The 27,663-nt window shown below is 45.8% G+C and overlaps 2 protein-coding genes, 1 long non-coding RNA gene and 2 other non-coding genes across 5 annotated transcripts; 4 read left to right on the forward strand and 1 right to left on the reverse strand.

Annotated features, from left to right (window-relative positions):
- Positions 1–2,258: 2,258 nt before the first annotated feature.
- LOC120648313 (uncharacterized protein C6C3.02c-like) lies at positions 2,259–5,162 on the forward strand. The gene is made up of 5 exons (XM_039925045.1): positions 2,259–2,415; positions 3,829–3,888; positions 4,234–4,314; positions 4,407–4,576; positions 4,812–5,162. The coding sequence occupies exons 1-5, from the start codon at positions 2,397–2,399 to the stop codon at positions 4,899–4,901; spliced, it is 420 nt and encodes a 139-aa protein (XP_039780979.1). The 5' UTR covers positions 2,259–2,396; the 3' UTR covers positions 4,902–5,162.
- On the forward strand, positions 3,011–3,125 carry LOC120653100. Its single transcript, XR_005666784.1, has one exon. It is a non-coding gene; the product is annotated as a small nucleolar RNA U19 (small nucleolar RNA).
- LOC120653113 lies at positions 3,534–3,669 on the forward strand. Its single transcript, XR_005666796.1, has one exon. It is a non-coding gene; the product is annotated as a small nucleolar RNA snoR138 (small nucleolar RNA).
- A 5,414-nt stretch (positions 5,163–10,576) lies between the features above and the next one.
- Positions 10,577–14,151, reverse strand: LOC120648314 (gamma-glutamyl peptidase 5-like). Its single transcript, XM_039925046.1, has 3 exons — positions 13,631–14,151; positions 11,021–11,344; positions 10,577–10,907 (listed from the first exon to the last, which is right to left on the reverse strand). Exons 1-3 carry the CDS (start codon positions 14,054–14,056, stop codon positions 10,776–10,778), a joined length of 882 nt encoding a protein of 293 aa, XP_039780980.1. The 5' UTR covers positions 14,057–14,151; the 3' UTR covers positions 10,577–10,775.
- Positions 14,152–17,828: 3,677 nt separating this feature from the next.
- LOC120648315 lies at positions 17,829–19,278 on the forward strand. Its single transcript, XR_005664899.1, has 2 exons — positions 17,829–18,821; positions 18,964–19,278. It is a non-coding gene; the product is annotated as an uncharacterized LOC120648315 (long non-coding RNA).
- Positions 19,279–27,663: the final 8,385 nt, after the last annotated feature.

Consider the following 27,663-nt stretch of genomic DNA (forward strand, 5'->3'; position numbering starts at 1 on the left):
TGGGGAACGACGGAGGTGTGCGTATTTTTACACACAAGAGAGTCTGGTTTACCAATTGTTAGAAGATGGGGAATTTGGATAGGGAACTATTGGAGATGGTTTTTTTCTTTTTTCCAAAATAACAAAGATGGGGAAGAGAGATTGGAAACTCTTGGAGATGCTCTTACCCGTGTGATGTTAAAATTAGTGTCTCTCAACTCCCAACTTTAGACCTTGAATCCATCACTCTTACCTATGCGTGAAAAATATTGCTAATTCTTTGATATGTTTATGGCTGCTATTTAGTGAATTCAATCCTCGAAGAAAATTGAAGTAATGCCCACGATTGGTTCCTTGAATAACTTTAATCTTTATCTTTACCTACTTATAAAGAGCGAACCGTTTCTGCGATACTTTGACTTTTGGTCCGTTATTAGACGTCGACATGTGAGTCCCACATGTTATATTAATTCCCAAGAATCCCCCCTTTAGTCCTTCCGCAAGTTGGCCTCGTCGGCTGCAGCGGCGCCGCATGCGAGGAGGCAACGCTCAACCAGCGGCGAGGCTCCGAAATTGGAGGAGAGAGACACACGCAGAGGAGGGGATGCCAACTGGCTGGGTGGCCGGCGGCGAGCGCGCTGTGGCTTGGCCGGTTCACCGCTGTTCTCTGCGGAAGGATGAGTGGAACAGATTGATTGATTTTACCTTGGTTCGATTCTAGGGGTTGGTTGGGGAGGAGGGGCGTTGGAAGGGGCTGGTCGTAGGTTAAGGGGAGCTTTGGCTTCCCACCGGCAATGTAGGCCGCGACACTCAATCCTCCATGAGCAGCGCCATGGAGAGAGTTGAGGGAAGGTCGGGGGCGTGGCTGAGTAGGAGGAGGAGGTTCAACGGCTAGGGATTTGGGGGAGGTGGCCTGAGCTAGCGGGATTTGATCCGGCGGCGGTCGAGTGCTCTGTTCTTGAATTGTGGAAGAACACTCAATCCCTCCTGAGCAGCGCCATGGAGAGAGTTGAGGGAAGGTCAGGGCGTTGCTGAGTAGGAGGAAGAGGTTCAGCTGCTAGGGATTTGGGGGAGGTGGCTAAAAATGGCAGAGTTGCAATGAGTATATAGATAGAAAGAAATATGGAGAATATAAGTACATAGATAGAAAGAAATATGGAGAATATATATAGAGAGAGATTCATTAAGTGTGATGTGAGTAGAAAAGATAAAAAAGAAACTTTGTAGGATTCTTCAAAGAGTAGCATAATAATTGTTTAACCGTAGCAACCCACGGACATTTTGCTAGTCAATAGAAATTTGAGGAAGCTTCGGATGTTGTAAAACAAATCACTATACAACAGAAACTCAATTACAATTGACAAATTAGAACTTTTAAAAAATGTTCCACGAATATTGTAGTTCTTGATTTTTCAGTTCAGAACGACGACATGAAAATTCCCATATTTTCTTTTTTGAGGTGAGAGAAAACTACAAACTGTCTGGTGGGATCCATGGTTCACCAAATCGGGGGGAACCGGTCGGTCAAACCGGTCCGGTCCGATTTCGGTTTGGGCCGGTATCAAACCGGCCCAAATTCAAAATTTAAATTTGAATTTAAAAAATGAAAAATTTCTAAAAAAATTCCTAAAAATACTTCAAGGTGCGACGAATCTAATGGTGTCAAATTTTCTCAAAAATTCGTTCCTTCAGTATAGTTTGCAGGGATTTAAAGTTAAACAAAAAAAGCGTGCATACAAAAATATACAAATACAATGTAAAAGTAGTACAAAAGAGGGTTGGAGGGTTCATTTAGGCTAAAATATATTATACAAATATTTATTTAGTATACTTTGCGGGCATTTGAATTTAAACAAAAAAGAAAAAAATTGAATTTGGCCGGTTACCGGTCAAACTGACCGGTAAGCCGGTACGAACCATTTGCACTGCGGCTTTTGAATTCAAATTTGACTTCGACCGGTTTGGATCAGTTTTCGGTCAAACCGGTCCGGTATACCGGTACTGGACCCTGCCGGTTTGACCGGACCGGTGAGTAGCGTTAACCCTGGTGGGATCTGGACTATTCCAAGCATACTATACTCTGGTTGTAACGGAACTCTATCCCCTCACGCGGCCGACAATTCCGGCCCACTGTAGCTTACCCCACGTGTCTTCCCCCGCAACCACACCCCGCGCGACCCGACCTGTCAGATCTTCGTGTCTCGCAAGATAGCCTCTGGGCGTCACAAGAAAGTGGGAGCCAAACAACCAGGGGGGGGGGATCATCTCTCAAGTCCCGGCTCCGGCTCCGCCTATAAAACCCAAGCCCCTCTCCGTGTTCAGCCTTCCCCTGCCCGTTCGTATCCTCTTCCTGTTCAATCGTTCCCCACCTCGCCGACAAGCTAGGGTTTCCTCCGCCGCCCGTTCCAGCCGCCACCATGCCTCGCCGCAGCTCAGGTAACCGTCCCCTCGCTCTCCTTCTAGGGTTTCGATTCGGGATGCGGTTCTTATTCGCGTTGAACGGGTAGTGTCTCGCTCCTCCCGGATCTATGGTGGGCGCGTAGATTTGGTGTTTTTTCGAGTTGATCCCTACGATGTTGTTATCTGCTTGTTATTGTGTGGAATGGAATGATGTTCGTCTTCTGGCGGTAGGATTGCGCGTGTTTGACATGCCTAGACGTAGAAATAGCCGGATCTGTTGGAAGGCGAGGCGATGAATGGGCTGGGTCTCCGGGCCGTTTAGGTAACTGTTAGACAGGAAACGGGTGGCTGTCAATCGGCAGGCAACAGATTGCTTCTTGAATAACCGGTTGCAAATAATATCTCGTTCGCAGGCGGTTCAGACAGGGGCACAGAACAAATCTGAAGCCCCACGTGGGAAGGGTTGTTTCCGTTGACCCTTTCTCGTTCGGGTTTCATATAGATTTACATAAATCATGTGAAACTATGAGGTGTTTAGTGTTCTTGTGGAACTTGTCTGCATGCAGCGGATGCAATCCATTTAACCTTTGAGAAATGCCTCTTTGAGTAGCCATTACAGTTCTGTGTACTGTTTTGGTTTAGTTAGGAGGCACATAGCAATGGGCATCTGATGCTCACTTTGGCCTTTTGAGGGGGCGCCTCATCTTCTCTACCAAGAAGTGCCCCCCAAGCAGCCTTAGACATTCAGTTATATTACCCTGCTAATAATTTTAACCGAAGTTAGAATTCAATATTATTTGCCTTTTTGAGTAGCCATTATAGTTGTACATACTATCTTGGTTTAGTTAGGAGGCACATAGAGATGCTGTTGACAAAGTCATGTTGGCTAATTCAGATTAGAGCACAATTCTTTTATTAGAGGTGGTCTTTGAGGAGCCATACATTAGCATTTTCATGCTTCTGTTTGTTTCTGTTGTCCTCTTATCAGATTCAGATTTACTAGATTGGATGACTTCATATGGATATACAACAAACACTCCCAAGGCAAATTGTTTGACTGATTTGTTTGGTTCAGATAACAGTGGTTTTGTTGTGTGTATTTTAGCATTATGAAAATAATTAAAGACTGGGATACTAATCTTTGCAACACATGATGTGCTTCTCGAATAACCAATTGCTGTGATTTGTATATATGCATTTGGTTCAGACAGGGGCACATAACAAATGGGATCTTTTGAGGGAAGGGATCTTGTTCTTTGTTCATCCCTTCTTAGATTGATTCCAACAGTAACATATATTCCTACAGTAAGAAATGGGATCTTTTGAGGGAAGGGATCTTAACTGTAGTGCCTGAAAATTTTGAAATCATGTTTCAGTTCACTCATCATATGATAAACTATGCCACTGGCTTCTAAAAATTTTGATGCTTACACTAATTTTTAATGGCAGGAAGGTCTGCGTCGCGCCCTGCTCCGCGTGCTGCTCCGATGAGGAACCCGCCACAGCCAGGTACTTTTGTGATTTGCAACAATATAATTAATGTCTTGTGACATGACATTTGATTTTATTTTGGTGTTGTTGCATGGGTATCTTGGTTAAAACATTGCAATATTATATTATGACAGAAGTATGCTGTGACTTCAGTTGTGTTTATAATATGTAGAAGGATTTGTAAAAATCTATTCTACGTAGTAGAATGTATTTTCAGCATCCATAATCAACGGCACTTCTTAAATTGTTTATTCCACTCCACTGGGATCAAGTTAATTTCATTTCAGTTTACGTTGGAATCACTGTTTCAGTTTATATTGCATTCCTGTTCCTAATGTAGCAGCTGAAAATTCCTTTTTGCAGCGCGCCAGGCTCCTCCTCCAGCTCCTGCTCAGAGTGGTGGTGGCTCCATCCTTGGAGGAATTGGGTCCACAATTGCTCAAGGTGTTATTCAAAGCTTGTACTTTTTGGATGTTCATTGAAATATAACAAAATCCCTTGTCCTTGAATTAATTCTTATAAATGCAATTTTATAGGTATGGCATTTGGTACTGGCAGTGCCATGGCACACAGAGCTGTTGATGCTGTAATGGGCCCCCGTACCATTCAGCATGAGACTGTTGTCTCGGAGGCGGCTGCTACTGCTCCCGCTGCTCCGATGATGAACGCTGATTCTTGTGGCAACCATTCCAAGGCCTTCCAAGACGTATGAAACACTTGCCCCCTTATGTTGTCTAACTCTTATCTTAATAGTTTACTGCAATCACTCTTGGCTACTCATCTGGGTTGCCTAACTCTTGTAGAAATTGAAGATCTAATCATAAAATACCTGCTATACTGTAATATAGATTGAGTTGGCGTCATGGTTAATGCTTTTCTTGAATCTGTCTGATTGTGGTTGCCTGGTGATATGTTCTCATGTTTCTTGATTGATGATGCAGTGTCTCAACCACTATGGCAGCGACATCAGCAAGTGCCAGTTCTACCTTGACATGCTGAACGAGTGCCGCCGGGGTGGCGCCACAGCTTAAGCTGCTGCTTCATTGGAGTTGATTCCTGGGTTCCCTTTTCACTTTCATTAATAAGACTTAAGTGAAACTATGAACTGCAGCCACAACCTGATGTTGTGTGCCGTGGCCATTATCATTGGTGCATGCTGTTGAGGTTGTGGTAATGTTCTGTTATCCTGGGAGTAGTACATTCAGCTATCCTATATTGTTGGTGCAGACTTCTATAGCACTGATGATTATAAATATTTGAATCAAGCAGTGATCTTGGGATTAAGTTTGTTCTGTGTAGCAGCCCCTGCTTCTTTGATTCGTTTTGTGATGTTTAGTACTCCTATTATAAAATATAGGTTGTTTTGGCTTTATTACGTTCATAGATTTTACTAGCATCTAGATATACAAATATTCTGTGGCGGATTCAGTGGTGGGTTTGGACGTCCTACCTTTGGAAATCTCATGAAGCCTCCCTTACAAATTTGAGGAAGAAAAATGAGAGAAGAGGAGAAAGAAGAGGAGAGCCCTTTCTGAGCTCAATCTTGCCTCCGCCACTCCAAATATTATTTAGATATATAGTAAATAGTATGAATCTTAAAAGATGAAATGACCTATATTGGTGCTACATTTCGGAACTGAGGCAATATACGTTATGACGTGTCCTCTAGCCAATTGATTGTGGGCGCAAACTGCTGTGGTTCTGGCCCGTTTTCGTCCTGTACGCTTGGCGAATTGTGAGCTTATGTTCGTGGTGGATGACCGCCTGGGCTTGCTCGTTGTCGTGGTATCGCGGAGACGGAACTGAAGGGACTGCACATGCGACGCATCAATGCTCTCATCGTACTTTTTGCTTACATATTTAACATGGCCTCTACGTAGAAAATTCCTCTTTTATTGTAGCTTTTATTTAATTCAGAAGCAGACATTGCCTAAAGTTGCTACGCATCTACGCATGTTTCTAGCTAGTTTGATCAAATTTATAGAGAAGAACATTAACATATAACACATCAAATAAGCAAATTATAAAATATATTTCATAATGGATCTAATTATTTTCCAAGAACAACTGGAAAGGCTGGCTATAAATCCCTGAAAACTTTTGCGGTTTTCGTATATGGCTTCAGGGCAGATCAGAAATTTGATGTCATGAATTTATTGAATGTGCAATGAGATCGCAGATTGTTCAGCTCGTTAGCTGCTTACGGTACTGGTAGGATAGACGAGGCTGTCCATATGTAGACGGATCATTACCAAACTTTGGATCTCACGACCTGCCGACCTGTATAGAGACAATGGTTAATGAATGCTTGCGTTTCCGTCGTCAAACATAAAAAGGAAGAAAAACACGATTCAAGGCGTGTGTACGACCTGGACGTTAACGTGCTAGAATGACTGATATTTTTTGTGCTGGCCTTATGCTGCTCAGCTGCTGGTTGTGCGCTCGCGAAGCTCTTGCCAGCAGGTTCAAACGCAATCCGCGGGTGAAAAAAATCGCATGCTGGGTGAGTGAGAAATTACTTTCTTACTCCATCCTAAAATATAGCTACGTCTAGATTTTTTTAAATTAAATATTTTACTCTGACGGTAAGTAGCAAAATAACCGCAGAGACTAATAACATAAAAATTATATTATTAGATCCATCGTGAAATCAACTATTACAATATGTAAATTTTTCGTACCGAGGTTGTTAAGTAGCACGATTAAACTTCACAATCAGAGGAGCACTCAATCGCCCCAAGTCCAAGCATACTCTGGAATATGAACAAACATAGAACCTATTTGTAAAAGCTAAAGTTAAGAGCGTCTCCAAGAGTTCTTTTATCTTGGGTGAGTTGGCTAAATAAAGAAGAGAAACACAAAACAATCCTACCCAACAGATATTCTATATTCCCCATCTTCTATCCTGATTTTGTATCCCAGGGGCACCGCTGGGCAAAGATGCCCAGCGCCGAGCGCTCGGCATCCGGCACTCCCGCGCGTGCTGCCCCCTTCCATGCGCGTGAACAGATCGATTTGATCCAACTTCCAGTAAAGAACGAAAAGTAACTACATTGGCTGTGTTTAGTTCCAAAATTTCTCTCTCCAAACTTCGCTATTCACCTATCACATAAAATCTTTTGCCTCATGCACGGAGTATTACATATAAATAAATAAAAAAACTAATTGCATAGTTTTGATGTACACGACGAGACGAATCTTTTGAGCCTAGTTAGATTATGATAGGACAACAATTACCACAAACAAACGAAAAGTGCTACAGTGTACTACAGTGTCCGATGTGATTCTTTTTACTATCATTTTACGAATCTAAACACAGCCATTGAAGTGAGCACGTCACGATACCTCACATCAATTTGATCCAGCTTCCAACGTTGCCTTGCCGAGCATCCACGTCCGCCCAGGCACCATTGCCGATGGTCTTGGCCTCCACGTCCACACGGTGCAACATCAGGGGCAGCCAGCGGCACTCACGTCCAGGCGATGCAGCTTCAAGGAGGAGTGGCACTCACGTCCAAGGGTCGGATTCACGTCCAGGGGCGGCGGCGCTACGTCATCCAAGGGCGACGACGCGAGTTAAGGGGCAGCGGCGCTCATGTCCAGCGCATCCCGAACAGATCGATCGCGGTGTGTCGTGGCTCTAAGAGGAGGGCCACAGTCGGGTGGCATAGTGCACTCGTCTAATCCCTGAGGGTGGATACTCGGGAAAGTGCAAGCTATTCGACCGATCTACCCCTCTAGCAAGAACACATGAACACTCGAGGATTTTAGAGTGGTTCGGGCCGCCGGAGTGTAATACCCTACGTCAACTTGAGAGTAGTATTGCTCTTGTGTCGGTGGATGAGTCTATCCTCTGTCTTCCAGTCCTCTTCTGGACCTCACCCTTTCTCTAACGGGCGTCTCCCTTTTATAGAGCAAGGAGGGCGCGTACACAGGTATTGGACCCCGACAGGTGGGTCCAACAAAGATGTATACTATACTAAATGGACACTAATGGAGCTACAGTGATGGAGAATCTCTTGCCGGATACACTTCATCGTCTTGTAGACTCTCTGACCGAGGGGGGTCTTCTCCTGTCCCATCGGCGAGGCGCCCGTTGAGGTAGTGTAGGTTGCGGCGTAGACTGTTGGGTCTACCGCGTAGGCGTTATGATACTCTGTCGCCGAGTTGTTGTATCTAACTGGCGTGGCAGACTAGCGCGCGTGGCATGAGTGGTGCCAGCGGCTGTACTGTGTACTTTGGTAACGCGCGACCAACAGTACAGCCTGGCAAAAATCTCCTCGGGCTCTGCTGTGGCAGAGCGCACTTAACGTCTCCGCATTGAATGCGGTAGGTGGGCGAGTCTTCCTGAGGAAGCCTCGCAGCCGCGCGCGTGCCTGCGCCTGTGGACACGTGGCGGCTCCGGACCCCCCAGGCGGGGTGTCTGTTCCCTCCTTGCTGAGAGGTCCGGATAGCATATGAGGGTCCGGGACCCGGCGGGGGTCCGGGACTCCCTGGGAGGTCCGGGGCTCCGCGGGAGGTCCGGGGCCCCTAGCTGTTTTGGCTGAGGACTACCTACTTCCCGGAAACGTGGCGTCACTGGGCCCTTCCCAAGCGGGGAACGGGTCCTGGGGCCGTTTGCCGGGAGAGTAGGGCTCCGGACCACAGGGGTCTGGCTGCTCGGCCGTCTGGGCGTAGTTAAGAATAACTACGAGACTCTTGCCTAGATACAGCAAGAGGGGGTACCCCAGTCCTGGGGTAACGACACGGTGGAATTGTAAGGGCCAATGAAATTGGATGACGTGAACCCAATTTTGAATATAGCTATCCCACTTTACCTAGTCTCTTGGACTACCCCATAAAATTAGGTGCTTTTCTATTTTTATTAAGAGTCTACAAACTCCATATTTAGAAAACAAAATACAAGAGCTCTCGGAGATGCTTTAAGTGCTAAATTTTAGCACCTATTAGCATTTGTTTTCTTGCTAAAATGTTTAATCTTAGCTAAAGTTTAGTTCACCTCATTATCATTTCTGTTTGAATGGAATAATATTAAATTTAAATATTACTGGACATTGCACCTGAATCCAAACATATGACTTATTTAGATTCGAGAGGTCACATCTGGAAGCCCCCAAGTTCGTGCCGCCGAGGTGCCGAGGTGCGGTTCTGGCTGCTCCTGGTCCACAATGCAAGCTGCAGCCAGCTTCACGAGCATCGCGATGGATACGCTCATCTATCCGTGTCAAGGAGCAGCACGGCTCGAGGAGGTTCACTGCACCTGGACACACCCGTCGCCTTATCTGCAAACGGTGGTGCTTTTGCGCGTGGTTGGCTGTCGGCGCAGCACTTTTTTTTTTTTTGAGTAGAACAGGCTTTCATTCATTGAACATCAGTGCTATTACAATCTGACTCTATAATACCCGGTAGCACAGTTCGGTACTACGTATACTCCTACCAGTGTTCCCATAGCCGCTTTCATGTTCTCGTCTCGTGCAAAATGTGGGCAATGCTAACGGCAAAGGCCCAGCTAGCCGTGCTCAACAGCAAGCATATTTTCATTAGAAAAAGAGAATGATCCAGCCCAACAAACTACAACAAACCTCTAACTAGTTAACTGCGCACGGATGGTGAACACTGCAAGGCCTTGTGCACGCCAAGATCAGACCTAGATCGGCAGCCGGGGTCCCGAGCCGGCGGTTTCCGGCGGCCGGAGACGCGAGCTGGGACCGCCAGCGCGGCCGCTGAACGCCGGGCCCCACGCTTCGCCGCGGCCTGCCCACCGCCCGCGTCTGTCTGTCGGGGCTCCGGACGCCGCTCTCGGACGTTCGCGGGGAATATATTCCGGCGAGGATGGGGCCGGCTGGACAGAACAGCAGCGTGCGGCCGCGCGCGGATGGGTGGTGGCGCGTACGTGGCTGGCTGGAAAAGCCACCGGAGCACCGGGCCAAATCTCCCAGCGTGCAGGGGCATCCTCGGCTGGATCGTGTAGGCCACCACCGGGATCCCCGTCGCCGGCCGGACGTCGTGTCCGGCGGTCCGGTCTGGGGGGCTCACCTGCTCGTCTCGCTCTGATGATGAAGAAAGCGCACAGCTCCAGGTTGGTGCGCACTGTTGGGGTTGGTTTTGTGCACGCCTCAGATGCAAGAGATGAATTTCGATCAGAAAGTTCTTAATTGTGAGTCACTGTTCTGATGGAGCAGATCCTGTTCTGCTAATTTTGGTCCCCCCGAGTTCCGGCTTTCCTCCATGATAGGCTTTGACAGCGCTCTGGATGTGACATCTGACTGGCTTGTGGACCCAAGGCCCTGTTTGGTTTGCGTAACACGGGTAGGGCACACAATTCCCGAAAAAAGAATCTCACATGTATGAAGTACTAAACGAAGTTTATTTGTAAAATCTTTTCACGGATGGGTGTAACTTTTCACGACGAATCTAATAACAGTAATTAATCGATGATTGGCTACAGTGATGATACAGTAACCATCCTCTAATCGTGCGGTCAAAGGCCTCATTAGGTTCGTCTCGTGAAGTAGCGCAGGGTTGTGGAGTTAGTTTTGTAAATTGTCTTTATTTAGTACCCCTAATTATTAGTCAAAATTTTTGTGTTACTTGTGCTACTTCAAACTAAACAGGGCCTTGGGTCCACAACGAAAAGATGGAAGGAACCGCTGTACTGTGCGGGGGCACCAGAGCTCGCAATCTGAGAACGGACTGGGGCCAGGGATTGATAAAAAACCAACCAACCATTTTTTTCTCTTTTATTAATGCTTCGGATAAGTAGTAGTTCCTGTACAAACTCTGAGCTCTGAAGCACAAAATAAGGATGAGTTAATCTAGGCATCCCAATGCTCCCAATTCCCCCCCCCCCCCCCCCCCTTTAGCTTGGCTCCCTCCCCTCCCCATGAAACTAGTGTAGCAGCATGCTATAGCGCCACCACCTGCTGCTGCTGCGATGTGAGCCTCCCCTTGAGGAAGCCCCTGCACACCTTCTTCCACAGCTCCTTGTCCGGCTGCCGCACGTCGAAGCTCGCCTTCGCCACGTCCACCTGGCAGTCCTGCGAGCACAAAGATTCCAGACCATACAGAGCGTTCAGCACTTGCACAGTTTAGTTTCTTCAGAATTCTTGGTCTCTGGATCAATCCTCGAGCATGGACAAACAAAGCTCACCAGGATGAGGTCGCGCTGGAGGAGGCGGTCGGCGATGCTCATGAGGATGTCCTTGCTGTACTCGGGGTGGCCCTGGACGCCCATGACGCGGTCGCCGAGGCGGAACATCTCGACGCGGGTCTTGTCCGAGCGCGCCAGCACCTCCGCGTTGGGGGGCAGCTCCCACACCTCGTCCTGGTGGAACTCGATCACCGGCATGTGCACCGGCAGCTTCAGCGGCGCGAACAGCCTCGCCGCCGCCGCCGTCGGGTGGATGCAGCTCACCCCGATGTCCCACCCCTTGGTCGACCGCCCCGTCCGCCCGCCCAGCGCGCGGCACAGGATCTGCAGGTACCAACACCAAACAAGCACTTCCGTCAGTTGTCAAGCTTAATAATCTGAAATGTTCCCAAAAAAAAGCTTAATAATCTGAAAAAAAAACACTCACATTGCAGTACCGAACATTTATATACATACAAAATTTCCCAAATGCTAAAAAATGTAAAATATCCTTTCAAAAAAAATGTAAAATTGTTATGGGGGTCAGAGACTCAGAGCCTCAGAGGGTACGGTGGACTAGGTCGCGAGTGACGGGAGCGGAATAATTAAGCTGACACCTGGCTCTAAACGCGTTCCGGTCAGGGGTTCGCTGACGCCGGGGGGCGGCCATTAACAATGCCGGGGCCGGCAACAGGTCGCGTCCGCCCACCGCCTTTCTCTCTCCTCGGATCCGTAGCCATGTGCGAGAGCGAGGACGCGGACAAGGCTGGGCGTGACGGGAAGCATCGACCGGCACCTCCGGACAGCGCCGCGAGATCTAACTCGACGCGCCGCCTTCCCTTCGGGAACAAGCGATCGAGGTGCAACGGACACGAACCATGTCCGCACTCGGCTGCGCAGTGCTCTCACTGTCCGATCTTGGCAGCTGTCGCTGTCGCCGTCGACGAACATGCAGACCTGCTCTCGCCGCTCTGCCTGTGTTCAACGGCAGTGCTTGTACGGCTCCGGAGGCCCATGACTTTGCGCATGGCATGATTGCATCCCGAGCCTTATGACATTCAGTTGGGGGTACACATCCTAGGTTTACATTAACGAGTCAAAAATCAGGGAGTTGTATCTGATGGCGACCGGCTCCAAGAACAATCCAACTCGAGGTTCTCCACCTAAAGAAACAGCTCCAGCTCTGGCGGACGGTAGCCGCAAGCCTAACGAGAAAGGCCGCTGGCCCCTGGATTCCTCTTCTTCCAAAACGCCCTGGTCGTAACTAGGTGATGATGACACTCTCGTGCACTGTACCTATCTGAATGAAGCCTTATTTAAAATGTGTCTAGTTTTCCCCAAATTTCAGTTTCAACATGAAACTCGAACCTTTTCTTGCATGTAGAAACTCTCTTCTTTTTGAGGGGCAAGGTTAGGGGAGGAGGATTCCTCGTCATGTGGTCAAGGTTTGCGGCCCAGGCATGATCTGGTTTGAAGAAAGGAAATTGTTAAGCCGCCGAACGCTAGCACGGCGCACACACCCTTTGGATGATCGCGAGCCGGTCCGCTAGTAGTAGCTTCATTTCAAAAGCAATCTCACCGGCGAGACGCGTCATGCCATTTGTGTTCCCCCCGGAGCATTTTAAATTGCAGGTGTGGTTTGCGCGCCAAATCAAAATGATCCGGCTACCTGCTACTAGGCAGAGGACGAGGGGGATCTCGCAAGAGAGAGAGAGAGAGAGAGAGAGAGAAGAGAATAGGGAACCTTTTTGTTTGTGTGGGAGTGTGACCAACGACAGCTGAGTTAACACGGCCACGTCACCCCACGTGAACTCAGCGAGGCCAGGCTGGAATCTTAACTTTTTTTTTTCTCTGATGAGATGGAGGCTTGCTAAGCTAGACTAGCGGGGCGTTCGTGTACTCTAATCAGCAGTGTGGGTCCGCTTGGTTGCTTAGACAGGAATCAAACAGGGGCTTAATGAAGTGGGATGGTCAGATGAAACGAAAGAAAACGACCAGATGGCAGAGCTCACATGACAGACAGGTGGGGCTCGGGTGAGGCGACCCCGAGAGAGCCGGGAGGATTCTGGCCACAACCACGGGCCTTGCCGATGGTGCGGGCCCACTATCAGTTCCTCTAGGCCTTTGTGTTTTTCTTTGCCCTTATTTTATTTAAGTTGAAAAATGCAGGCACATTAGCTTGTAACTCCATTTTTATATGGCCCTAGAGTCCGTTTTATTCAGACATAAAATGGCGCATCTCAGACGTTACTAATTTGATGGCTTTTGACTGCCATTGAAGTACAAAACCATGAGAAGTTTGGCATTTCCCTTTTCTAGCGTGTGATGGTCTCTCATGCCGTCTGTTCCCACTAACAGTACCATCATTTCCTTCCCTGGACCAGCTCGTTCCTTAATCTAATTACCGGCCGTAAAAAAGACAAAAAGCTCGAGTTTTTACCGAGCGGTGCTGGTACGGGTGGTGAGCCCCTAGAGAAGGCGCTACAACAACGCCTCTCCTACCAGCTGCTCCTGCTCTGTCCCCAGCGACGCGCGGGCGGGAGGAACAAGACGACCCCGAGAGAACAGCAACCAGCCAACCAACAGCAATCGAACCGGAACCAACAGAGACGAGCGGGGCGGGACTGGCACCTGGTGGCCGAAGCAGACGCCGAGGATGCGCTTGCCGGCGGCGTGGAGCCGCCGGATGAGGTCGACGAGCGCGAGGATCCAGGGCTCGTCGCCGTGCGCGTCGGCGCAGCTCCCGGAGATGACGAAGCCGTCGAAGCCGGCCGCCTCGGCGTCGGTGGGGAGCTCCCCGCGGGGCGCGCGGTAGACGCGCCACGCCTCGCCGTCCTCCTCCAGCAGCGCCCGGAACACCTGGAAGTAGCCGCTGTACGCCTTGCGCACGTACTCCGAGTCCTCGCCGCACTGCAGCACCGCGTAGGACCCCGCCGCCGAGGGCGCGGCCGGGACGACGACCGCCGCGGCGGCGGCCGCCGAGGGGAGGAGGGCGGCCTCCACCGCGGCCGCGGCGTCGACGGCCGACGCGGCGTTCTCGAGCGGCCCCATTCCCATGGCTGGCGGCGGCGCGGTCTCCGGCCCGGGAGTGGAGGGCGGGGATCGGGGGGCGGCTGGATTCGCTTGCCGGGGAGAGGGATGGGGGGGAATGGCTGGAGGCGAGGGCCGCTATTTAAAGGAGGAGCTCCGCCGGTTTTCCCTCGGAAAAGAAAATGCGGTGCCTTTTTTCCGCTTTGCCCCTCCCTATTTACGAGTAATTCAAATCTGGGCGGCCGTGGAGTAAAGGTGGTACCCGGCCTAGTCCACCGGCGATCTGGCCGCTGATGCGGGTGGTTTTGGACCTGCGTGTCCCGGCTCTCCGGCCGGTTTGTCTGCGTGCCCGCCGGCCGCCACCTCCCCCCGCTGGATCCTTTCCCTTTTCGTCTCTTGTTTTCTTCTACGCCTTGCCTCACCTAGTAATTTTTTAAAGTTTGTTTGAACAACCAATACCAGCAGCAGTAGCTCATCTTTCCAATCGCTGTAACGCACTGGTGCGTGCGCGTTAGCAGCGTAACTGACCAACGGAGCCGTTCCGTTGCTACCAGCCTTCACGAACCGTCAGCAGTTGCAACGGAGAACCAGAGGGCAAGGGACTGGGAGTGGGAGCAGGCGAACGCGTGACCACCACCCCGGCATGGCAGCGGGCAGCATCGCCATTCGCTCGCGGGATGCATGCGCCACTCGGAGCGAGCCATGCAAGCAAAGCAAGTTGCAGGCAGCGAGTGATTCCGTGGGACTGGCCGGCCCCCGGCCGGAATCCGCACCGAACTTTGGCCGCCACGAAACCGGCTGCCCCGAGCCCGCGAGTGCCGGAACCTTTCGCCGCTGCCCACGCTGCTGTGCAGTGGCGCCACGCCAGATTGCCAGTAGGGAGACCACACGGTATCCGCGCGAGCTCCGAGGTGTCGGAGGCGGCCAGCCACCGCAAAGGTTTCCTTTCGTTTTCTTATCTTGGGGGCTGGCCGGGGAAACCTCGCGCCGTGTCACCGCGGCCCTCGGAGTGAACCTGGACATGTTTTTGACAAAAATGAGGAGCGTCCAGGTTCAATGAACCGGTGTGTGGCCAGTAGATTTTGTGCGAGTATCACGCTGGTTGAATGTGAGGCGAGGGAGGAACTTCGCCATCGGAATTCGGATATACTGCCTTCGCTTTCCGGGGCTCACCGAATTTTGACACAGAGGGGACCGAGTCGGATTTGTCGTGGTCAAGGAAATGGAAGCTTTGACAAATGTTTTAGTCACCGTGTTCGGCTGGTGCACCAGCCTCCAGTCCTACAGTATTTCTCTCTCACATCGCTCCAACAATAGCATCCAGCCACCAGCCAGGTAACAGTGTTTTTCTCTCACACCACTCCAGCTCCAGCCTGCCGAACGCTAGCAGTGTGAGGTGCTGTCACATTTCTTTTTATGGCGAAAAAGAACAGTAGTGATCAATGCACAGTTTTGATCTTTTTCCATACTGGTCTTATATCTATACCATAAAATGCATAGCTCTTATATCTATACTTTAGCTCTGTCGTGGGTATTTTTTATAGTTTGGTGTCATACGTACGGGAAGAGAATTTGATAGGATCTGAATCTTGGTAGGAATCAAAGCCCCATATTTCTTTTGGTATCTGGTGTATACCATCTCAACTAAATCCACATGATGTTGCTATTCATAAGCATTTTATATGACTAATAAAAATACAATATTCTCAATGGTACGCATTCGTATCTAGGGTATAAATTAAGGGAGGGTTTATATATTCGCATACGTTCAAAATCTCAGATTTTATTCGAATCTTAGATTTTTCGGCACTTACGCGACACGGATAACAAACTATACAACACATGTGGGCCCATTTATTGCATGGACCTTTAGCACATATCTTGGATAGAGATATTTTTGTTAAGACCCATCTTCCCTAAGATCTGCCTGAAAATGATTGAACTGCATAAAAAAGTGAATAATTGATATATCACATTTGTATATATTGCCTTAACTTTCACGTTTCACCCAAATTTGACCTAAATGGAACCAAATTGAGACCTATTGCAATCATGCAAACACCATTTTGAAAAATGTTGCAACATATATATGGAAAAATTCTACCTTCGTGAGGCTTACGCAGGAGGTTCCATTTGCCTATTTGTATAACAAAAAATAAATTAAAATGGTATGATATTAACCTTATTAGGCTGCTTATAAAGTGTTGCAATCATGATTCCCATATGTAACTTGAAACTATAGCTACAAGGACAAGCAAATTAGCAGGAAAATGGCAGTCTTAATAACATGTTATGTTTAATCACAGAGTATATCCACTTATTAGTATGTTTTCTTTTGGTTTGCGCATGTTAAATTTTCAAAATTGATCTTTGGTTGCAGCATATTTCGTTAATAGTTACAAAATCACAATAATAAGATTTTTTGTTTAAATAAAATGGTATTATGTTTAGCCCTATAATTTACATATTATTAGATTTATCTTTAGTAGTAAAAGCATGATTTTGTACAATCAGATTAGCCTCCATATAAAAAGGAGGGAGTATATACGAGGTACAGTCAAATATATGAGTTTGACCTTTTCAATTCTACATACACGAAAGATTTACACTGCTCCTATGCATTTGCTAAATGCCTTTTGTTTTGAGAAGGAAAATGGGTAATATGGTAATTTGTCCCCTTAGGGCCTTAGAAATGGATGCCATTGTTTAATTTCCTCGAGAAGTTGCTTTGTTTTTCTATATTTTCCTTTTTTTTGGAACAAACTTTCTAGTATTTTCTTACAGGGCTGAGTGCGTACACGTGACTACTTGAGGCTGTGCAGCAACAACATGCACATGCAAACACTGAGAGAGGGAATACCGAGGCACGGACCGCATGCGCTGGCATGTGACACCACACCAGCGATTCGGATCCTTATTATTTTACTATTTCTCCCCGCTTGAATTTTACAAATATTCTTTCCGTACCGTAACTCGGTAAAATATTCCGTTCATATTTGCTTCCCTCCAAGTTTGTACTTTGCAAAGATTGCTTGCTCGGCATATGGAAATTTAATTTGGTACATTTTGGCCGAATCTTTCAAGACGAAGTAGAAAGGGAATGGATTTTTTTTTTGTCGTCGTCCCCCTTTTCCTTCCGTGTGCATGCATGCGTGTACGTTCAAGATTAAGATTGTTATAATTTTGTCTTGCCGAACGTGTCGTCTACTGGAAGCTAAGATTTAACACGATAATATCGGAATTTTTTATGCTTTATTTTCTCTACTGCTACTGTACTATACGCAAATAATAATTTAGTACGAGTGACATGACTAACGGCCCACATCAACTCCAACGTGAGTGAACTCAACCGACTGATTGGAGTTGGACGCATCAAGTACGCATACAGAGCACACAGTTTGCTTTTCCCTAGCTAGTTAACCCAGGTCTTAGCATTTTGCCTAAACAGTAGTAATGTGCTACGGCCTAGTGCTAGGCTAACGAGCAGTACAGTAATAACACAGTACCGCAAGCACGTCATCATATCTATCTAGGACAATAATACAAATAAAATTATATTGGACCCGGTGTTCTTCAAATACAATGGCAATGCACAATTAAGGTCACTCCCAATGGGAGTTTCATGCACACTAATTAGCATATCATGTAGGATTATATGATGACATGGCATATAATTTAAGAAGAAAGAGAAGAAACCAATTTCATCTAGATAAAACTCTCTATACACAAATACCAATACTTTATGAGTCTTGAAAGTAAATGCAACATAGACCCTAAAAAACCACAATATGAAATTATGCATTGGGAGAGGTAGTTTCAACCATTGTTTCATAGTCTTTTTGCTTATGTGGCTATCTTGAAAACATCAATATGAAACTCTCTATCGGGATTGGCCTAAAACCGATAAAATTAGATCAGGCAGCGCAGAATATTCTAATCAAACAAAGTAAATTGCCTGTGCTGTAGCTGAAGCTGACGAGGAATAATTATTCAAGCGGATATGTGTAGTAACACGGCGATGCAACTTTAATACAAATAAATTTGGTTGGCATTGGGAATCAATGCGGCCGGTCATTAGTAGGGTATCTATAAAACATATATAGTTGATCCCCACTAAACATCATTAACTTTGATTTTCTTGCAACCACATAAAGCCACATCATCACTTTTGTATCAACCGTTAGATCTTCCGTAGATATCTAGATCCTGGCCGTACATTGTGTCGCCACATCACCCACATTTAATTAATCATGAAATGCTCTCTCTCCCCACTACTGAGTCTGTTCCCATTCCTACTCCTTGCAATTAATCTTTACTCAGCACCTTGGTAGATCAAGAGCCTCCCCTCTTCTTTATTTAGCACCTTGACAGATCAAGAGACCACCACAGCTAATGGCAGCATTAGTCCTCCATCAATCATCCACGTTCCCACTCCTTCGTGCCTTGACGTGCTCCTACCTACCAACAATTAAAGGGGCACAAAAATTCTCTCCTTCCCACTCACGTCATTTAGGTGCCTTTCATGGAGAACGAATCAAATAGTCAGCCACCACGTCTCTCCATCTTCTCATCCATTCCAATTTTAATCATAATAGTGTATAATTACCGATGTTCTGTTCTCCTAGCACATGCGTCTAAGATCAACCTCTGGACCCTTTCACTATTCTCCAATTCTCCAATGGACTTGATGATGGAATTCATGTATGCTCACTTGGTAGATTCAGCAAGCGCGCAGGAGCACCAAGTTTCCTGCCATGGCCACATCACAACGTACTTGATCTACTGCATTGAGGTAATTCCTTATACCTAGGTTATCCATCTTGATACTCCAACAACAATTCCTTCCTATGTATGTAGTTCTTCATCTATCCTTATTGTAATTTTGGCAAGGGAATTTTTTTAATCATTTGATGACCCTCCTTATGTTGATGCAGCTACATGAAAAAATCATTGTTTGTCTGGAATTCATATTTTCTGAATCGGCAAGTTGTATCTCTAGAGCACGAGAACTAGCTCTCCTTTTCTAGACCATGCTGAAGAACCAGAAGAAGGTAGCATTACATAAAGTTAGGAATTTCAAATGCTAGCATTTAATGGGCCTTTTACTTATTTTTTCTTTACATCCAGTGACTAGTTTATTAGCATGTCTCTCTACAGTGAACAACTTTAAGGTTCCACCTGAATTCTATTTATTTTGTCACTAATAATTTTCTTTCTATGTTCCACATATATATTAGTAAATAGATCCATCTTTCACTTCTTGACATGTATGCATGGCTCTCTTTATATCTGTGCACTCACTCAACAATTGTTCTAGCATTTATTTGATATGATCCAAATATTCCCGCAGCAACGCACGGGGAATTCACCTAGTATAAAATAAAAGGGTGCCAAATTCACCGGGGTGTTATTGCAGAAAAGCACGTAATGCAATTGATGGACAGTCAAATCGATCCGACAGAATCAGGCCACGGTGAATATTACTCTGTTCCACGACAGATAAAAAAACCGATGCGCATTTATATATGGGTCTGGTTATTGCCCATTTTTTTGTAGCAATAGAGATCGATAGTATTTGTGCGCTCTGGAACGGAATGGATTCTGATTGTGTTACCACTTCACTACCTGCCGTCTGAATTTCCCCACAGCTCCTTTTTCTTTTGAAAAGATTCACACGCCTCTTTATCATGGCATTACTACTATCACTCGGAACAAATAGATTTGTGCTACCATTCATTACTACTATCATGGTGGAGCGTTGATTTCAGTAATTTTGTGCTACCGAATAGTATTCATTACTGTACTGTAATTAATTTCATTCACATGGAGTATCAAATAAACACTCCAACAAGTCAGTACTCCGTAGTAGGTTTAGCTAGCACGCCAAAATGAGCTGCTTTTGACTAACATTTATTCTCCTTCCTCCTCCATTTGCGAAATATCCCCACATAGAAGTTATACTCCTATAGATCCCTGATTCAAGGAAAGGGATCGATCGATCGACACATTACGATCTGTCGTCGGTTCCCAGCTGAAAGCTCGGTGTGATGCTAAAATGGAATCGCAAGGTCACACGCATCGATCAGACGCCGCGATCCATCGACCTGCTGACTCATCAGCCGTCGTCGTCGTCGAACGTCGGCACTGCAGGCTCACGTCGGACCAATTAATGGCCGCTAGCTACAACCATACAAATTAAATCCTACGCACCACACGCCTCTTGTCGTCTGCTATCTCCAGCAATCTCGACCGGCCATCCATCCCCGTCACATGCACATCTCGTCGACGTATACGTCCGCGCCGATGGACCCGTTTCAATTCCATCGACCGACCGACCGATCGATCATCGCGACCGACCGATGCGTTCCAGCTCACGAGCACTGACCTCTCCTAGCACTCGCGCGAGTGTCCTGGCGTCCTTGATCTCTCTTGCTCTGCCACCACCACGCCACCACTCCAACCAGCTAGCTATAGCTTGCGTGCGTCGGCGGCCAATAAGCCCTCGTCACCCCGGCCCGAACGGCCGGCCAGAGCTGCCGTGCCGGCTGATGCGGCGCGGTTAGCCCTGCCAAACCTGGTGCGTGTGCGTGGCCCGGCCAGCAGGCTAATCAAGCGTGGAGGCGCTTAATAATCCGGCCGCATTTGCTCGCCGGGTGCGCGCGCGCGGCGTCGAACCTGGCCGTGTTCCCGGCCGGCAGCGTTGCGTCTGAGCGTCGGGCAGTGTGTTCGTGCGTGCGCGCGCCTAGCTAATTGGCTGCTTTGGTGGGCTGGCAGCGACACGCCGATTCAGCTGGGAGAGCGCGCGGATCGGACAGCGGCGGCTTTTCCAAGTTTGGCGCTGCATGGCCAGCATTGGGGAGCAGCATCATGCTCCTTTTTTTTTGTTTGAAAATTGAAATAAAGGGCAGTGTGCTTTGCTTGGACGAAAGACGTGTGTGACCGAGAGGCGAGCCTGCCGGCCAGCCAGCTGCCGGCCACGCGGTCGTGATGCGTGCTTGGCTCCGATTCTGTTGAGAGTTTGCTCACACGATGGGTGCAACGAACTGGGCAGCGGTGTGATGTCAGGTACCCCATATTTGCATGGCACGAACTTGGCATGGTCGGTGATGCTTATGTTTGTAAGAATTTTTTGGAACGCAGGGTCTTCTTTGCCTTTTTGGTTGATTTTTTTTGACATGGGAAGAAGTTTTGAATTTTTTACTGCTTACTGTCCTAAATAATTAAACCGGTCTTTTCTGATAAAATCGCTGTTGGTGATGGGTTATGCCAGGTTTATAAATAGTCTTGTTACTTTGGGGCCCATTGTCCCTTCACATTTTCCATGGACGCACCACTCACTACATGGGTTCAAGTTTCAGCCGTCCTTTGCGTACCGAAACCGATACTCCCTCCGTTCTAAAATGTATGTCGTTTTAAAATTTTTAGATTCATAAGATTTGCTATGCACCTAAATATACCATATGTCTAAATACATAACAAAATATATGAATCTAGAAAAGTCAAAATGATCTATATTTTGGAACAGAGGGAGTAGAAAAGAAAAGGGCAATGCGACTCTCGACCATGTTATTAAATGTGTGTCAGTCTTGTCAACCCTCGGGCAAGACCTCGCCAAACCCACGCGCGTCTTGAATTGGGATCGAGCAACGTTACGAAGGGGTTGTTTGGTTCTAGGGACTTTTTTAAGTCCCTGGAACTTTTTAGTATTTAGAAGTATTAAATAAATTTTAATTATAAAACTAACTGCAGAACTTTGGGGCTAAACTGCAAGACGAATCTAATGAGGTATCTTAATTTATGATTAGCGAATAGTTAATGTAGCATCATTGTAGCAAATTATGAATTAATTAGGCTCATTAGATTCGTCTCGCGAAAAAGCACTCAGCTATCAAAAAATATTTATAAACAAATTTTATTTAATAGTATAAAATAGTAAGATTCTTTTTGATGTGATAGGGACTTCTGAAAAAAAGTTTGGTTCCAAACAGGGCCAAAAATGCACCGATTATTAATTAAATCAATAAACAAATATGATCCTAGCCGTACTAACCAGAGGCACCTACTGCAAGTTGCATTTCCGGGCCTCGGTCAGTGGCGGAGGACATACAAGAATCAAAATCAAGGTGTCGGGCAACTCGGCTGTACATATAAAAATTATAAGCTGCAGCATATTTCCTAGAGAATATATTAGGTACAAACCAACCTCTCCATGCAAACTATGCAAACTTCAATCTAGGCCATCGGATTAACATCTAAGGGGAGGGGCGCAAGGGGGTAGGAGGGGGATTTGCAAAAGTGTGATTACTCAATCCAAGAGCTGACGGTTAATTGTAAAATTATCCAATCCTCCGTGCTCCTTAGATGTTGATCCGGTGGTCCAGATTGAAATTTTGCACGGAGATGTTAATTTGCACATGATATATTCTCTATTTTCTAATGCTTTGAAGGCTTAAACACTTAATGATATAAGTTGATTATGTGCACCTAGCAAAATCAGAGGTATGGCAGCCGTCTAGTCCTGCAGCCGCCACACCTTGCCCTACCGGGCGCTCCGCCACTGCTCGGTGTTTCTGAATTTGAGCGACGGTCCACAGAAAGTAATTAAAGTGATAGTGGCCAGCTTAATTACCTTTTACGATCGTGATGGAGTCTCAACGGAGGTAGCAGTATAGAATAATCTGAGGCCCTGTTTAGATCCGATGGGGTGTAAACGCAAAAAAATTTTGTAAAGAAATCTAGGTAATTTGAAGTACTAAATGAAGTATATTTGCAAAACTTTTTGCACAGATGGGTTGTAAATCGCGAGACGAATCTAATGATGCTAATTAATTAATAATTAATCAATAATTAGTGGATGATTACTGTAGCATTACTGTTGCAAATCATGGATTAAGTAGGCTCATTAGAACCGTCTCGCGATTTACAGCCCATCCATGAAAAAAGTTTTGTAAATAGACTTCATTTAGTACTTCAAATTAGCAAGATTAGTTCGCAAAATTTTGCGTTTACGGCTTTTTTGCGTTTACGGTGGGGACTAAACAGGGCCTGAGTACCTAACAACCGTCGTTTTCAGATATTCAACCGGAGACTACCGCCGTGTTTAGTTCCAAAAATCAAAATTCCAAATTTTTTTTCCGGCAGCTGCATATAGATTAAATTTAGAAGAAATAAAAAACGCATTGTGACTGCTGCCTATAAATCGCGAGACGTATCTAATGAACCTAATTAGGCCATAATCAGATGCTAAATTACTACAGTAATGCTACAGTAAACAACCTCTAATGACGGATTAATTAGGCTCATTACATTCGTCTCGCGATTTACAGACGAGTTTTGTAATTTATTTTGTGATTAATCTATGTTTAATACTTCAAACATAGAAATATGCCTTTTCAAAAACTTTACGGAACGCAATTAAATACAGCCCACATTCGCGCTTCATACTGTGTAGCATGGAAAACAAAACCGCTCGATAATCACGATTATCGGTAAAATTTATCGTTATCGATGCTAACTGAAAACGTAAACCGACTGAAATTTCGCTGGATTTCAATGGAAAATTCAAAAAATTTAAAAAAAACATAAAAACAGAGAACTTATTTTTATAAAAAACTAGACCTTCTCTTGATTCCAGAATGTTGTCACATGTTGAAAGGAACAATTGTTTGCTCAGAAAAAAAATATTTTTATCTAACTTAAGTCAGACATATGCTGCCAACTTAAGTCAGAAAAATCCGACTCATTTTGAACATATCATGGAGATAATAGATAGGAGGATGTCCACTGTCATGCTAGGGACTTATGTGCAAGGTGCTTGTGTTTTGAATCCGATGGTGAATTATACCATGGGGACAACAGATTCCTTAATGACAAATCTTCGCAAATATTTAGAAAGGATGTGTGATACAAACACAGCGGCTGCTGCACTTCAGAAAGCTGTGTTTTTTAAGTAAAAGCGAGGAGATTTTGCAGGAGAGCTAGCTAGGAGGATGGCCACTGATCATGCTACTTCACCAGCTAGTTGGTGGTCTATGTTTGGTAATGATACTCTAACACTTCAACGCCTTGCAATGAAGCTTCTCTCTCAATGTGCCTCATCAAGTGGATGTGAGAGGAATTGGAGTACTTTTGCCTTCATCCACACAAAATTGCGAAATCGGTTGGGACACAAGAAGTTGCATCAGTTGGTTTTTGCGAACTACAACCTTCGACTTCGTATCCAGCGAGCAGGAAGCACAGTTGAGCCTAGCGACTTTGATCCTGTGAGTAGAATGATGGATCTTTCATTCTATCGCCAACGAAGTGCTATTCAAGATTGGATGGAGCACGACAGATCCAATGCCCCTCCAACATTGGATGATGACTCTGATATTAGTGATGTTTTCCTTCCTAATCTAATGTTCACTTCTTTGGCAGAGGACAATGAAAATTTAGAGCAATGGGCAGGTGAGAATGTTGGCGATACACATCTTGGCAAGAGGAAGACAAAAGTTCTCCGACCTGGGCCACCAGAAAAGAAGGGAAAAATGATTAGGAGCCCTCAAGAGGAAGAGCTTGCGAGCAATGAGACAACACCTGAGCCTAGTGGTGGTGGTGATGAAGGCAACACCGATGATGACGATGACAATGATGATGACAATGATGATGGAGGGAGTGGTTATCCTGTGAACTATGAAGTTTGTATGGACTATGCACTCGTTTATTTATATGAACTATGCACTTCGTGGTTTGTATACATGTGCAAATTCATGTGTTTTTATGCAATTTCATGGGCAAAATATGTAAACATGTTTATTTCTTAGGCAATCCCATATGCAAAATTATGCATGTATGTGTAATTTATCTAATATAATATAATACATAACCTAAAAAATTAAATGCTATCAAACTTTTATATTTTTTTCACTGCCAAAACACATTTTCAGTAGGCGAAGCGATAAATCGTTCGGTTTGCATCGATTATCGACGATAAATTGTCGATTTTCATTTTTTGAATTTGTGTCTCTTTACCAATCGATTTTGGCAATTATTTACCGATTTTCAATCGATTATCGTTACCGGAACTCACTGATAAATGTTGTATCACGGTAATGTAATCCTGGCTGTGTAGTCATCGCGGGAATTCAACGGCACCTTTTGAACTCGGTGAGGCAAGTCAACGGTTGAAAAGTAAACGAGCGTGTTTGCGTACGCTCCAAGCTAGCTAGCCATCGATGGCACGCGCGGCACGGTCCACGAAGCGTGGCAGCCTGCGGCTTCGACGACACAGGCGGCAGCGGTGTATCGAGGCGAGAAGCTGCGAAGCACACCCGACGGCCGCCGCGACCGGGCCGGGCTGACCGGAGTGACATGGGCCTTGTTTGATTTTGCAGCGCTAGTGAATAGTAACAATTTTGACTGTTAATTACAGTGTCAAACAAAACCAGTTTATAAAATCAACTTCAAAACCCCGCGCTAGTGACCCTGAAGAATCTAATAAGGTCTTTGATCGCGCGATTAGAGGATGGTTACTGTAACATCACTGTAGCTAATCATCGATTAATTACTGTCATTAGATTTGTCGCGAAAAATTACACCCATCTCTAAAAAAATTTTACAAATAGACTTCATTCAGCTCTTCATGCAGAAGAGATTCTCCTCTATCGCTAGAATTCTAGCGCGCTGCCAAACAAGCCCATGGCGGCGGCGCGGCCGCACGGAAGCCACGGAGGACAGGGCCAGACACCAAGGTCCGCGTAACGCACCGTCGCAGTTGACTTTTTGCTACACGCATACTCCACTCCCCCTTTCAAAGCCATTCATCGCCAAATGGAATTTTGCTCCGTTTTGTCCAGAATCTGTCTGGACAAGCATTTAAAGTAACGGAACAGTGGAAGTTCGTTGACCTAGTCTCAAAAAAAATTCTTCACTTTTTCTTTGAAATGAAACTAAAGTCAGTCTCAGTGGGAGTGTTTATAGAAGTGTCATAAATATTAAATCATGTACCAATAATATGAGGAGAGTATCATCACCATGATATTTTACTGACATAGTTCTCAAATTTTTAGTCTTAGTAACTGTTTCGATAACGCTCCCATGAGACTGGCCTAAAAAGCTTCGCGTCGGTCATAGACTCATACTCGTCTATAACAGAACAATAGAAGAGTAATCCAATACTACTAGTTTGAAATGACCGGTATCCGTGACACGGAAGCCAGCTTAGCGCCAGGACCGCCTGCCTAATCTATTATCTTAATACAATAGTATTAAAAGAAGCCACTACATTTGTCGAGAGAGTCTAGAAATTACAACGTTAATCAGAAAAAAGAGAAGAGCTACACCGTTGGATTTTATAAAGATCTAACGGTCCATATTATTCTAAAGAATTTATATATGATATAAAAATCTATTGGATAAAAATTTGGTATTTCCTATTAGATTTGGACTATTGCTTTTGTGACGTAAAAAAGATGTATAGGTACTAGGACTCCATCTTTTCGTAGGTAATCCTAAAACATGCCTTTGTAGAAATATATAATGAATCTATTATCTTAATACAATAGTGTTAAAAGAAGCCACCAAGTTCGCCGAGAGGGTCTAGAAATTACGATGTTAATCAGAAAAAAGAGAAGAGCTACACCGTTGGATTTTATGAAGATCTAACGGTCCATATTATTCTAGAGAATTCATATATGATATAACAATCTATTGGATAAAAAATTGGTATTTCCTATTAGATTTGGACTCTTGCTTTTGTGACGTAAAAATATGTATAGGTACTTGAGGAGCTATGCATGTTAAAAAGTGTTTTTGATCTAGAAAGAGATGAGAGAGTGCTCTACATGGAAAAAACCTCGACCTGTGGGGAGCAAGACCGCCCCCATAGTATTGTGTTGCAGGAAAAAGATTCCCTCACACATGTCAAGAAAACTCCAGAACCCCCACCCCACCCGTACACAGCGGCACCGGAGCTCTTGTGAGATGGGACCAGCCTTATACATGTGCTTTGAAGTGGGACGGATTAGGGAAATTTTTTTCAATGCAGTAAACTGTGCCACCCCGACAAATAAATTCGCCCCGACAGAGGTCAAACCTGGGATGGCGGGGTGCCAGGCGCACGACAGACCAACTGGTCTACCGTCGCTGGGCAGAGTGCTCTACATGGAGAGCGCAACAATAGCCAGTGCACGTAGATTTGGGCTACGACAATAAAAATTCAGTTGTGCAACCATGTTACTAGATCGGGTATTGCCCTAACATTTTGGTTCCACTGAGGCATGGTCATCACTATAGGCAAGTAGCAACGAGAAGCAGCAAAAATGCCAATATCTTACTGTGGACAACAGGGACCCATCCTCAATTACTGCGCTGTAGCGGGGCGGAACTCCTTAGGAATTAAAGTTTTTTTCGAGGAGCTGGCTGGATCCCATTAATTAAAAGAGCTAGGCTCTTATTAACAACACCCTATATGAAGTACAAATTGCAGCCAAGTCCATAGCATCCATCCTCCAGAGGTGACAAATTACGTACAAGACTCTGATAAACAACAAATTTGAAGCTAAGGTCCTTGGATCTTGACGCCAAGCTCCAAGTCACCACACCACTTCCAGTTCCGCTGGAGTCGAAGAAGAAGCACGATGGGTAGGAGAAAAGCT

The sequence above is a fragment of the Panicum virgatum genome, chromosome 9K (genome assembly GCF_016808335.1).
Source record: "Panicum virgatum strain AP13 chromosome 9K, P.virgatum_v5, whole genome shotgun sequence".
NCBI lineage: Eukaryota > Viridiplantae > Streptophyta > Magnoliopsida > Poales > Poaceae > Panicum > Panicum virgatum.

Bases quoted from the DNA above. Each gene is read 5' to 3' on its own strand.
- LOC120648313 (XM_039925045.1), top strand. The intron at 3,889-4,233 runs GTACTTTTGTGA...TCCTTTTTGCAG, and splicing joins GAGGAACCCGCCACAGCCAG to CGCGCCAGGCTCCTCCTCCA. The intron at 4,577-4,811 runs GTATGAAACACT...TTGATGATGCAG, and splicing joins ATTCCAAGGCCTTCCAAGAC to TGTCTCAACCACTATGGCAG.
- LOC120648314 (XM_039925046.1), bottom strand. From the start codon at position 14,056: ATGGGAATGGGGCCGCTCGAGAACGCCGCGTCGGCCGTCGACGCCGCG. The intron at 11,345-13,630 runs GTGCCAGTCCCG...TGGTACCTGCAG, and splicing joins GCGTCTGCTTCGGCCACCAG to ATCCTGTGCCGCGCGCTGGG. The intron at 10,908-11,020 runs GTGAGCTTTGTT...TTGTGCTCGCAG, and splicing joins TCCAGCGCGACCTCATCCTG to GACTGCCAGGTGGACGTGGC.